This window comes from Zeus faber (genome assembly GCF_960531495.2).
Source record: "Zeus faber genome assembly, chromosome: 8".
Classification (NCBI taxonomy): Eukaryota; Metazoa; Chordata; class Actinopteri; order Zeiformes; family Zeidae; genus Zeus; species Zeus faber.
Genome location: NC_137195.1, coordinates 27,262,449 through 27,274,863, shown reverse-complemented (window position 1 = coordinate 27,274,863; position 12,415 = coordinate 27,262,449). Strand labels below are relative to the sequence as shown.

The 12,415-nt window shown below is 42.0% G+C and overlaps 1 protein-coding gene across 1 annotated transcript in view; it reads right to left on the bottom strand.

The window, feature by feature from the left end:
- Window positions 1-12,415, bottom strand: part of cobl (cordon-bleu WH2 repeat protein) — a gene marked incomplete at its 3' end in the record, with an annotated part of 79,770 nt that overhangs the window by 17,435 nt on the left and 49,920 nt on the right. The window contains exon 9 of the mRNA XM_080004873.1: window positions 5,548-6,148. Within this exon, the coding sequence (XP_079860999.1) occupies window positions 5,548-6,148 (601 nt within the window). The remainder of the gene's footprint in view (window positions 1-5,547; window positions 6,149-12,415) is intronic.

The window sequence follows — 12,415 nt, the reverse complement described above, 5'->3', positions numbered from 1 at the left end:
GCCACTTTCCCTGCGTTAAACGAAGGCACGCAACGATCCGCCGATGCCGCCGACATGTCGATAAACCACTATGTAAAAGAACCTGCTTCCCTGAGAGCTAAGGATCTTTGTCGCCGCCCGTGCGACCATAAACTAAATAAAACTTTTCCAGGTTTAAGCAAAAATCTGGTGGCGCCCAACTTAACTAAAATATAAATATTTATTATAGGTCCCTATCACGCTACATTGTGTTTTTATTTTATTTTTATTTATTTATTTTATTTCCTTATTAAACAAAACAAAAAGAGCACGGTGCCCCAGTTTGGATTTAATAATTTTATCCGCGAGCTTGAGCAGAGGTACATGGTCCCACGCTGCCCAACAACCCCGGGCAGGGTCGGGCCTCCGTGCACTTCCCTGCCTTACCTCTGTATGACAGTGTGCTGCGTTTGACGTCTGTTACTTCTGCGCATGCAGGTCAGTTCAGTGACAAGTACACACTGGAATCTGACATTGGCTAAAAAAAACTAAAAAAAAAACGATCCGAGCAATACATGCAAATTGAGCACCAAGGCTTAGAGTGTGAACGTAGACTAAGAGAAACGATCCAGGGATGCCAATACCTAAAATTCAAAGTTCACTGAGAAGAATGATAAGTTTGGTCAGCACTAGGAGTAGTTTGAGGAGCCAAAAATCGATGTGTTCCGCTCCAGACGGCCTATCTGTAGGTATCCTTGAACATGAAGCCTGACTCCTACCAGTACTAGTATGCTGACCTTCCCAATCAAAGAACATAAAAACTTTCCCCTAGAGAGTAACTCAGTGTTATTATTAGTAGAAGCATTATATATTTTAAGTTGGAACGACTCAATGCCAGAAAATAGGCAAGGTCACATATTGTAAGAACACTTTATTACAACACTGATGCAAACTACAGCTGGATGTAGCTTGTTAATTTCCCTTTGAGTGAAGCCTATTTATTGTTTCTATAATACATTTTGTTTGCTCTCATTAAATACGGCCAACAACGTAGCATTATTTACGTGTCTGTTAGACCGTCCCACTTTGCTAAAAATCTTGCCCACAAATTGGAATGCATTTCACGTTATTTTTGTGTTGCCATTTTGGAAGAACCCCTCCTTAACACTCACAACATCTTATTGTAAGCGGATACTGGAGAAGAAATTTGATTTAAGATTGTCAGAGGGAAAGAAATAAATGTTTCCATTTAGACTGGGGAAAACAAATTATTGTGCAGATTGCCATATTGACCTGAATATAAGAAGGCCCTGATAATAAAATGACCCCCCTTTTTGAGACTCATTTTTGGAAAAATATCTTTTGAAGACCAAATCTTATTTTTGTGAAGAAAATTGTATTTTTATTTCAAAATAATGATTACTCAGTATGCAGTCGTACGGAGTGTGTGAAGATTGATGAACGTAATGCGGAACAAAATTTCACAAGCGTGAGTTCCACCCGGAAACCTTAAGCTTAGTAATCAAATCTCACACGCTCATAAGCTTAGCTCAAGCTGATTGGCGTCTGACTGAGTCAGTCACACTAGGGCGAGTGTAAATGAGTCTGACACACAGAAGCTAGAAGACAGGCATGCTTGTTTTAAATCAGCCGTGTGGGAATATTTCCGGTTCCCAGTGAACTACAACAGCGATGGAGAGCGAGTGGTGGATCGGATAAGGTCAATGTGTCGGTGTTGTTCCACAGTTGTAGGGTACTGTATGTGTGCGGAAACAGATTGAAACACTCTACGCTCCTATCGCATGCCTTGCATAGAGTTAGGGGATGTCATTGTCCCCCTGCAGTTTTGTTTTTTATTGACTGATCGATTGATGATTTTATATTGACATTTAAATGTCTAGACCCCGAATAGAAGACAATACCACTTTTTCAGACGTATTTCCAGGAAAAAAAAACCCTGTATGTCAATACGGTTATTAAGCTTTTTTTAAAAGCAGAATCACTCAAGTAATTGACAACAATTATCAATAATTTAGACAAAATGAGCAGCATTGCTATAAAAATCTGTTTCTCAACACAAACAGCATATTTAAACACAAAGTCAGCGGCAGAAAACAGACTGAACGGCAACCGCAACCTTGTATGCTGAGAGGCGTGGCGAAAAAGGTAAGCAAAATTCAAGTAACCACGGGAGAAGTCCAGTAACCACTTGTGATCCGATCTAACTTCCCCGCTCTATGTGCAAATCTTAGAGAACGTTTTTTAAATTTCTCCTCCACACAGCGGTGCACCGTGCGCTGGTGCTCCCGTGCCTGTGATTTTATTTGAGACTATCTATTTTTGTTTGTTTCCTACATGTATCAAACAAAAAATTTAAACAAAATTGAGTTAAGGGACTTTCCCGACCCGTCCCATTCCAAAAGAAAACCTGCTTCAGCGATCACCGATTCGAATTTTGCATGATCGCCCAAGCCTACTTATAACGGGAACTTAATTGGATGATTTGCTCATTGTACTATGAGCAAAAAGAGACACAGTAAAGCACTGTTTCCTGTATCACTGTGGCACGTTTCCGTCATCCAAGGTCGGAGACTCAAAGAGCATCTTGTGCACTAAAGCTGATAAACCCTGCATTGTTATTGTCATGACCTCCGCTTTCATCTACCTTCCCCTCCCTCTCCTTACCTGCCTCATGAGCCCAACTCCATTCACCTGTGCACACGTCTGTTCCCGATCAGCAATCAAGCCACTATATATGCCTCTCTCACCAGTCACCCATTGCCAGATTGATTTCGATGCTTGCACCAGACTCTCCAGCGTTCTCCGGACTGATTCCCCGCTACCGACCCTGCCTCGCCCCGACCACGTATCCTGCCTGCCCCCCGCCTGTCTTCTGTCTGCCCTCCCCGTTATCGAACCTGCCTGTCTTCCGTCTGCTCTACAAATAAAAGACATTACCAAATATCCCTGCCTGTCTTTGTGCTGCAATTGGGTCCTAACCACACCCGTTACAGTTATGGTCATACTGTATAACCTTGACTGCTCCATAAGCTCAGAGCACGCACACGTACACACAACTAGAGAGGTGTATCCTAAAAGGTAAGACAAAGTAAGGCTAGTCTAAACTTTGAGCATCCTTGTCTAGACACACGGTTTGAGCTTGTCCAACCAAAATTTGATATTTTATTGTCTGGGAGATTGAACTTGAAACAGTTTTTTTTAACACATCAAAATATTCATTCATCGAACTTAGACGGTTATACATTTGGTCATTCTGAGGACATCGCCTGTGGTCCTCGTTGCTTACAGCGCAAGGGATATTATGTAGGCTATAAATGAATACATCAACATTTCCAAACTGGGAACTGCCTGGTCATGCCACACAGCTGTGGCTGGAGGTGTGATAAGCTGTGTTTATGGGAGCCAAGTGGCTGACTTCTAGGAAGTAGATGGATAATAAGCCAACTGGGCTATATATAAAAAGGTGTGTCTATCTGGAGTTCTTACCGTACAGCAGATTAAGATCAGTGATACCCTTTTGTCAGCTTGACACGGATAAAGCTCTCTCTCACACACAATCACACACACACACACAGACGGCAATTATTTCATTTGTTTAAATATTAAGATGAGAATAAGAGGAGATTGAAGTTTGAGACAAAGAATTACCTGACCTACAGAAATAAGAACATCCATGTCATGTGAGGAGAAGACTTAAAATAAAACATTAGGGTTTATTGTTCTACTTTTGTTACTAAGGCCAAAATAAAAAACAAGCAAAATAAAGAAAGATTTTACACCAATTTACAGTATATTCGAACCCTGAACCCTAACCCTGTTAATCTGAACCTCAGTTATCTGTACTTACCGCTCTGCCAGACCACCTGGTCGTTCATTTAGCAAGTGATTGTGGTTACAAAGCACAAAATATGTTTATTGTCAAATAAGCATTGCAAACTTGAATGCACCTGACAGTGTATATGCAAAGAGAGAGGTTCTTCTATATGTATGCAATATATTGTGCAGCAAAAGCATTGTATCTGTGCTAAAGTGAAGTAAGGCAATAAAGTAAAGTAAACCCTCTGTAAAAGTGCTTCTCTATTGACCTGCATCTGTTTCTGACCCATTCACCCATAACTGAAGCAGGGGGTTTAAACTATGTATATATCAAGCAACTGGTAAACTGGGATTCAAAACCCCTGCCATATTTTGCATAGAAGGAGTCCTTTGTGTGCTTAAATTCACACAAAAGCCTCATTCTACACTCATTTTATGGCTCTCATATGGTAACGTTTTCCCACACAAATAAAGAGTGGAAGAAGACAAAGAAGACAGAAGGCATAGGGGAAGGACAAGTTGTCTGCTGAAATGGGCAAATTTAGATACAAATGGAGGAGGGATCATATAGGGAGAAAGTCAGGGAAGAGGTGGGCAGTAGAAACCAATGTCTGCAGATGAATAAGTTACCCCACTGCTGACCGCTCATTCTGTCTCTTATCCACCAAAATCCCTCCTTGTCGCCTTCCTCATTTCCCTTCCTCTCTCTCTATGCTGTCGACTGAGATCTGCTGTGTTTGTTCAGACACTCCAGAGAGAGGCCTGGTGAAGGAGGCAGGGATCGATGCAGCTCTAACTAATCTTCAAATTGATAACTGTTACAACTGTGTGTGAGGTTGTGCATTGTGTATACATACTTAAACAGGACACACAATAATAGATTAGATGGCAAAATAGTGTCTTTTATGGGGTCCCCCAGGGGTCAGTGCTCGGTCCAATATTGTTCTGGAGCTACAAGCTACCTCTTGGCCATCTTTTCCATGGAAATTATAACAAATTCCACTTCTATGCAGATGGTTCTCATTTCTACCATTCCTGCAAACCTGCAGTGAAGCACTGACTCCCCGACATTCACAAATGGATGTCTCAAAACTTTCTTCAGCTAGCTGTGGATAGGACTGAAATTCTTATCATAGGTCCCAGGAATACAAACTCTGACAATGACTAACTAGTTCGATTCATTACTGCAGAATGTTGTCAGAAATTGCAGAATCCTTGCTGCAACTGATTGCAGTGTCAGCCTAGACCAGCGCCTCAAAACAGTTGTGTATTCATGTTTCTTTCAGCTGTAGAAAATAATGAATATTAAAGAATTTAAATGCTTAAATGCTCATATTTCTCTTCCTGTTATTTTATCCAATGTCTTTTAATTTGTATATTTATCATTTCTTGGTGTTTTATTTGTTTTCATCTTGTATTTTATTCCTCAAACAAACTTTGCAACTTGCAAAGTGTTACATAAATAAAGTTGGTATACATTATTAGAATGATATTTTGCAATAATAACAGGCAACTCGTTTGGCCTTGGTTCGAAAAAAAATTATTAATTTTTCACAGACTGACCCATCTATCCTTGAAGGAACTACATGAAACACGTTATTTTCTGCAACATACCTTTGCAAATGTTACTCTAAAAATGGATATAGTTTTGTCACAAAACTGCACTGGGAACTGCTGCTACTCCTGCAGTGCTCGCCTCATAATGTTCGAAAAGTATTTTGTGCTAATCAGTAAAGAAAATTTAATATTTACCTATGGCACTGTGTCTGTTATTCTCAACCTCCTCCATTTTCAGGTTGATGGCCGATTCTGTCTCCGACCTTGAGAAGCTGGCCGCCGCTCCCTCACGTTCGGATTGGTCGGCCCCACTGCTGGCCTGCCCTGATTCCTCCATCGTGCTGCTAGTCACAATGGGCTGGTGCCCTACAGGAGTGGACATGCTCATGGTGTCGCTGGTGTTGCTGCTGCTGGTGGTGATGGCGCTGCAGACGGAACTGGATGGATCCAGATCGGCGTCCGAGTCATCCATGCTGTGGCTGAGCTCAGAGCTGGAGTCCTGGACAGCCAGGCTGTCAACTGTGGTGCTACTGGGGGCCGGGGAGCTGGGGATGGAGGTCAAGGACAGCACAGGACTGGGCTGTACCGCTAGTTTTGGGGAGGCCTGGAAAGCTGCGGCGCTGGAGGCTACCTTGGTACGAGAAGCTGCGGTAGGCATTCGGGTAGCAGGGCTATCGGGGGTGGGTGTAGCTGAGGTGAAGGTGGTGTCCTCAGGGCCTGGGGTGACAGAGGAAGGGGTTGGAGGGGGAGCGGGAGCTTTTCTTTTCCTCTGTTGGCTCTCTAAGGCAAGACCCATCTAACAGAAAGGGAGAACGACAGCCAGATGAAGAAAGAAAGAGGAAGAGAAGAGACAATAGTTAATTCATCTGAGCTCTTAAATCATGTATGTGTGTGTGTGTGTGTGTGCGTGCGTGCGTGCGTGCGTGTGTGTGTGTGTATGTTTGTGTGTGTTTGCCTGTGGTGTAACCATAAATCAACCTGTAAATGACAGGACTGAAGCAGAGTGCATTACTAAGTAATTAAATCAAGTGAAGCTTTGGCAGCAGTCTGACTCCTCAAATCCATCAGGGTGCCAACAATGCCTTTAAATTAGCCTACGACAGACATGTAATATCTGGCACAAACGCAGTAAAATGTAAGCAGTGGAATTGTGGTAGATTACATGATTTGGGGTTAAGGGGATATCAATCAATCAATCTAATTCCATGCTGTCTGGCTCAATTACACAGGGCAATAGAGATAAGTGGCATTAAAGCAAAAAAATAAAATAAAATCCATGTCATAGCTTAAACATGACTAAATTAATGTTAAGAGCGGAGTGTGTAAACTAGAAGTAAACACTTTAGCAGGATGTTTGTTTGATTGATATTGTTTCAGCCTCGGTTTAAGTCACCCCTGTGCCATTAAATGTGGTTCCAATCTAATTTAATAACTTGACAAGAGTGAAACGATAATGACAATTGATATTTAACTGAAACTATTAAAAAGGTGGCATGTGTCTCGGTGTGAGCAAGCAGAAATGTCTGACCTCACTGGATGCTTGATAACAAGTCAAGTCAAGTTTATTTATACAGCCCTACAACCCTAATCCTAACCCTTAATCACAGAACAGTCTCAATGGCCGTCTCAACAGCCTTCAGTGAAAAGGAGGGCATCCCCTCGCTCTAACCCATGCCTGGGCGAGGTAAATAATGAACACGTGGTTGATTTATAGTATGCTTTGTAGTCGCTGCACCTGAATGTAGTTGTTTTTAGCTTTTTTTTTGCCCAGCGTTTTACAAGAGGCAGAGCAGACTGGTTGCTGGGCGAAAAAGAAGATATAGAACCTAAATGATAGATCGAAAAGAGTCAGAGAAAAAATGAAATATTGCTTGGGGGAAAAAGAGAGACAGAGTGGGAGACAGAGAGAGAGGGGAGGGTATGGGGGAGTGATCCACAAACTTTCTTGTTGTCCTACCACATCTAGGCATAACCAAATAGAACTGTGTGTCTTCCCAAAGGCTGGGTTTAAAAAGAAAATCGTTACCCTAATGCAGTTAATTTCCATCGTTAAATTGAGTCGATTTTAAACGTGAAATATTGATGATTTGTTTGGAAGTTATTCAACCATTTAAATGAAAAACTTAAATTAATGACCACCATAACCACAAATGAATTTAAATATAACATTTCTGCATTAAACTTAATTTGTTCTTGAATTTAAATTTAAATATAACAATTCTGCTTTAAACTTAATTTGTTCTGTGAAATATGTTGTAACGCACATCAGATGAAGTTGGTAGCAATCTTCATTATGTATAAAATATATAAAATCGTATCATGAGCCTCATCTCATCAATATCGGCTTTCATCAGAATCGCATCTAATTGTCAGATCACTCCCGAGTCTTTGCATGAAGTCCACATAGAAGATCATGCATATTAGAAGAAGTGGAAGAACTTCTGCAGGCGAGGCACCAGCATAGCCATCCACTGCACTTTCCTTGCAAATAGCATGGGCCACCGTGAAACAGTCCCGCCCCTGGACATACCTGCGAGTCGATGTAGTGTTGCCTCATGCGGAGGAACGAGAGCAGACCAGGCCCTCATGCCTTGCCAGGCAAACTGGGTTAACATGTATGAACCCGGTGAACCAAGTACATGGCATGCTATGTAAATGCAAATGGCCCTTATCCTCCCTGGTCTCCCTTCGCTGGCCCCGACGTTCATACATACATGAATACAGACATACCAGTGGATGTGGGCCAAAGTTGAAGCTGAAATGAATGACTGACTTGCCTACGAAGATGGATGTGTGTGTGTGCGTGTATGTGTGTGTTTGTGTGAGTGTGTGTTCCCTGCAGAGCACAAAGTGAAACATAAGCCTGCAGCTATGAAAGGAGGAGACCTATGGCCCTCCACAGACATGCGCGCACACACACACACACACGCGTACAGTGGTCTCTGTCACTGAATGAGCACATACGCAATGTTTTTAAACAAACTGCAATACACACACACACACACACACACACACACACACACACACACACACACACACACACACACACACACACACACTTTAAGGAAAAGTACAATTCATATCTCAAATGCTCTTGGGCTATAAAGATCAGGGGTAGACGGGGGGTGGGGTGGGGGTGGGGGGGTAGTTAGGGGTTGCAGGGTTAAGTGTGTGTTGCTCCCATGGGCTTAGTGGCGCCATGACTGGGAACACAGCATGTACTTAAGATGGCTACAGAGCCCAAGCCAAGACTATATTATACCACATCCAAGGTCACACTGTACATTAAGTCGAGCCGGCGGCGTCAAATACTGTGAGCATCACTTTAATAAGAACAAATGGCTGCAGTGAACTTTGCCTTTTACTTCTGTTACCTTAGTTTGTTTGGGATTCCAAGTTATCTGTTGGAGTTATGGCGGCTTTGTACTGCGTAGGCATGTTTCTGGGGATATTTCTTGCCGTGTAGGGACCAACAAACTGTTGCATTGGTGACAGCTCAGCCTCAAGTCTGGAGATGAGTCGGGCCAATCAGAGAGACATGGTTATGGCGTGGATTTTATAACACGAGCAAGGAAGCAAGCCCTTCCCACATGTGACCGCAGCCAATGGCAGAACCAGAGATGAGTGGTTAAAAGTGGGAGAACATTGAAGGGACACACAGGTCTTCTGTGCCATAGGACCAATGTCATTGCACAGTTACAGAAAAAACTTGGTGCTTTTCATACAAAACATTCAAAATTGACACTTAAAATCCATGCTTTTGACACGTGTGCAAATAATAGATACTTATGCATACGTCATGAACCATCTGCTACTTCAACACATCCCCTCGAGTCTTATCGGTATGAAATACGGCAACAAATGTTGAGAGGGCGGCATGGTGGTGCAGTGGTTAGCTCTGTGGCCTCACAACAAGAAGGTTCCCGGTGTGGCGTTTGCATTGTCTCCCTGTTCCTGCGTGGGTTTTCTCACTCCGGTGTCCGGTGTACTCCGGTGTCCTCCCACATTCCAAAGACATGCAGGTTAGGTTAATCAGTGACTCTAAAATTTACCGTAGGTGTGAATGTGAGCGTGCATGGTTGTTTGTCTCTGTATGTCAGCCATATGATAGACTGGCCACCTGTTCAGGGTGTACCCCGCCCTTCGCCCAATGATAGCTGGGATTGGCTCCAGCGACCACAAGAGGATAAGCGGTATAGATAATGGATGGAAGGATTTTGTTTAATTTCTTTGTTTTTTTTTCACTTCTCCGCTTCAAGCGTCCAAAAAAACACACCCAGAATCGCGACCCTGGGTTTTGCTTTCCATTACGCCCCCTGGAAGCTGTGAAATGTACGGGGCGGATCAGCGTGTCCATTAAATTTTCCAGTCCATGGTTTGAGAGGCGCAGGGCCCCATGTCGGAGCATGTTGATCAGATGGGGCAACCCATGGAGCCCCCTCCCCTCTATCCCCACTCCACCCTCTCTTGGACCTGGTGGTGTGAGCATTCATCAGTTTTTTATGAAGGAACCTCGATGCGTGAGGGGCTTTATAACGGGTGGGGGGCGACATCACATCGTTAATGTGGAATTTGAAATGGAGTTAGTGTGGGCATGGAGAGGAGGGTCGAGGGGGGTATGCCTGCGTTTGTGTGCGCGCATGCATACATGGATGAATGCATTCCATTACTTGACAAATATTTTTGTGTCAAATATCTGTGTTTTGTAAGTTTATGCACGTGTGTGTGTGTGCATAAGAGATAAATGTAGAGATAACTGTCTGAACGGTATATTTATGTCAGACATTGTGTGTGAGCACACACATGTGCTTGCATGTACGTCTCAGTTAGATAAGGAGAAGAGTTGTCGGAAGAAGACAAGTGGTTGACCCAGTTCCCCTCTCCCGAACAAACTTCCTACTAACCCACTCTCCAAGTAATCCAATATTTTCTTTACCTTCTGTCTGCAGCCATGTTCCATATGCACATAGGCCCGAGGGACGATACATGGGATAGAATTATGAATATAATGTGATTATATAAGTTAAAAAAAGAACTAAAAAGAGAACTGTAACCCCGAAATAGAAAGATAAAACACACCGTGACTGAGAACTGTGTTTTGGGGAAACGGGGAAGGGAATGACATCTTCCAGTAGCGGGAGATCAGTGTGTGCGCTTATGCCAATAATGAGAACATTTCTGCAATCGAGACAAGCATGTGCACATACGCATAACACACATGCATGCACGCAAACAGCTTTGGACTGACATAAGCTGCATGGCTGGTTTCATACAAAAGATGTTTTGACAAGTTCAAGTGCAAACACAGCTTACCACACAAGGGCACCTTACATTTGCAAAAAAAAGGAAAAAGGAAAATGGTGGGAGATGCGGGCCCCTAACCCTGGCCCCTAACTCACTCTCACATGTATTTGGGGTCAGCGCAGAAGAATAGGAAGCCTGGAGCGTCCCCTCTGCACCCTGAAATCGCGTCCCGCATGAATATGGACAATTGTACAATTTGACGATGAATGACAAGAGGGAAGACAGCTGAACCTTTACCCGCATTCAATGAAATAGCCGGGAAAACGCCTGCATTTTACACAGTAGCGCACTGCTGAGAGAGAGATCCATAGAGATGGTTTAGAGGAAAGCACCCTGGTCGCTTTGCCGGGTGGTGGCTTCCTCCGTTTTCTGTGCTGAGAACACAATGTTTTATTCCTTAAGAGGAGGAGGAGACGTGGGGATGTGGCTGACTTGCGGGAAACAGGCAACTTTCCATCCCTCCAGATCCTATCTACCTCTTCTCTCCTCCGCCTGCCTCAGAATACTTAATGAATTATAAGTCGGGGGATGCACTTCAAAAATCATGTTGTGTCATTTGAGCTTTATTGTTTACAGTTGCATCCCAACTTTAGAGAGATGATAAAACTGAACTGAACTGCAGTGAATGAAAGATAGAAATACAAAAAGAAAAACAGAAAGAATTCAGAAAGCAAGGCAGAAAGAAAGATAACAATCGTAAACTTAGGATCATTGATCATTTATAGTGTCTTATAGAAAGAAAGATAGAAAAAAAGAAAGAAAGAAAAACTAAATAAATAACAGATAAACAAATAAATAAACCATAAGATAAGATAAGAAACATTATTAAATTCGGGATCATTCAGGGGTTATTTTATGTTATAGAAATAAGGTCAGTTTAACACGGAGAAAAAAGAAAGACAGAAAGAAAAATGAAGAAAGAAAGCAAACAATTCAAGAAAAAAATCCCAAACCCTTTCTTTTGGAAAAAAAAAGAAAGAATGAAAGACAAGATAAGAAAATACATTTAGGTAAACTGAGGATCATTCAGGAGAAATCTTATCTTATAGAAAGAAAGAAAGAAAGAAAGAAAGGAGCAAACAAACAGATAAACAAAGATAAACAACCATAAGATCAAACACTTTATTAAAACACCAATTCAGGATCATTCAGGCGTTATCTTATCGAAAGAAAGAAAGAAAGAAAGAAATAAAGAAAGAGAGAAAGAAAGAAAAATAAATCATGGTAAAACCAACTTTCCATTAAACACTAGTGTTCAGATCCAAAGATCCAGTGGCAACCTGTGTGTTACCAGGCAGATTGAATCAGCACTGTGCATTAGAGCAGATTAGAGCTCACTACGGCTACAGATAATTAAGGCGCTGATGGATGGTGAAAGACAAGCCCTGCTCCAATGCCAACTCTATTTTTGCAGAGTGACATATAAACTGGTAGGAACGCCACCCAGAGCTATCAATCACGGCCCACCTGCCAAAGACAGGCTTTAGGCGCGCACAACATCTCGCACTATATACTTTTAAGTGCGTGTATATATATATATATATATATATATATATATATATATATATATATATATATACATATATACATACAGTATATATCGCTACAGCTGCACTGTTGCCAAACAGGAACAAGTATTCAAAACAAAAAAATATTATTATTATTTTTTTTTTTTTTATTGATTTTATTTTATTTTTAATTTTATAATTTGTTTAACTGCTTTTTTAATGGGAATTATCTGTAGAGCCAATCCACCAAT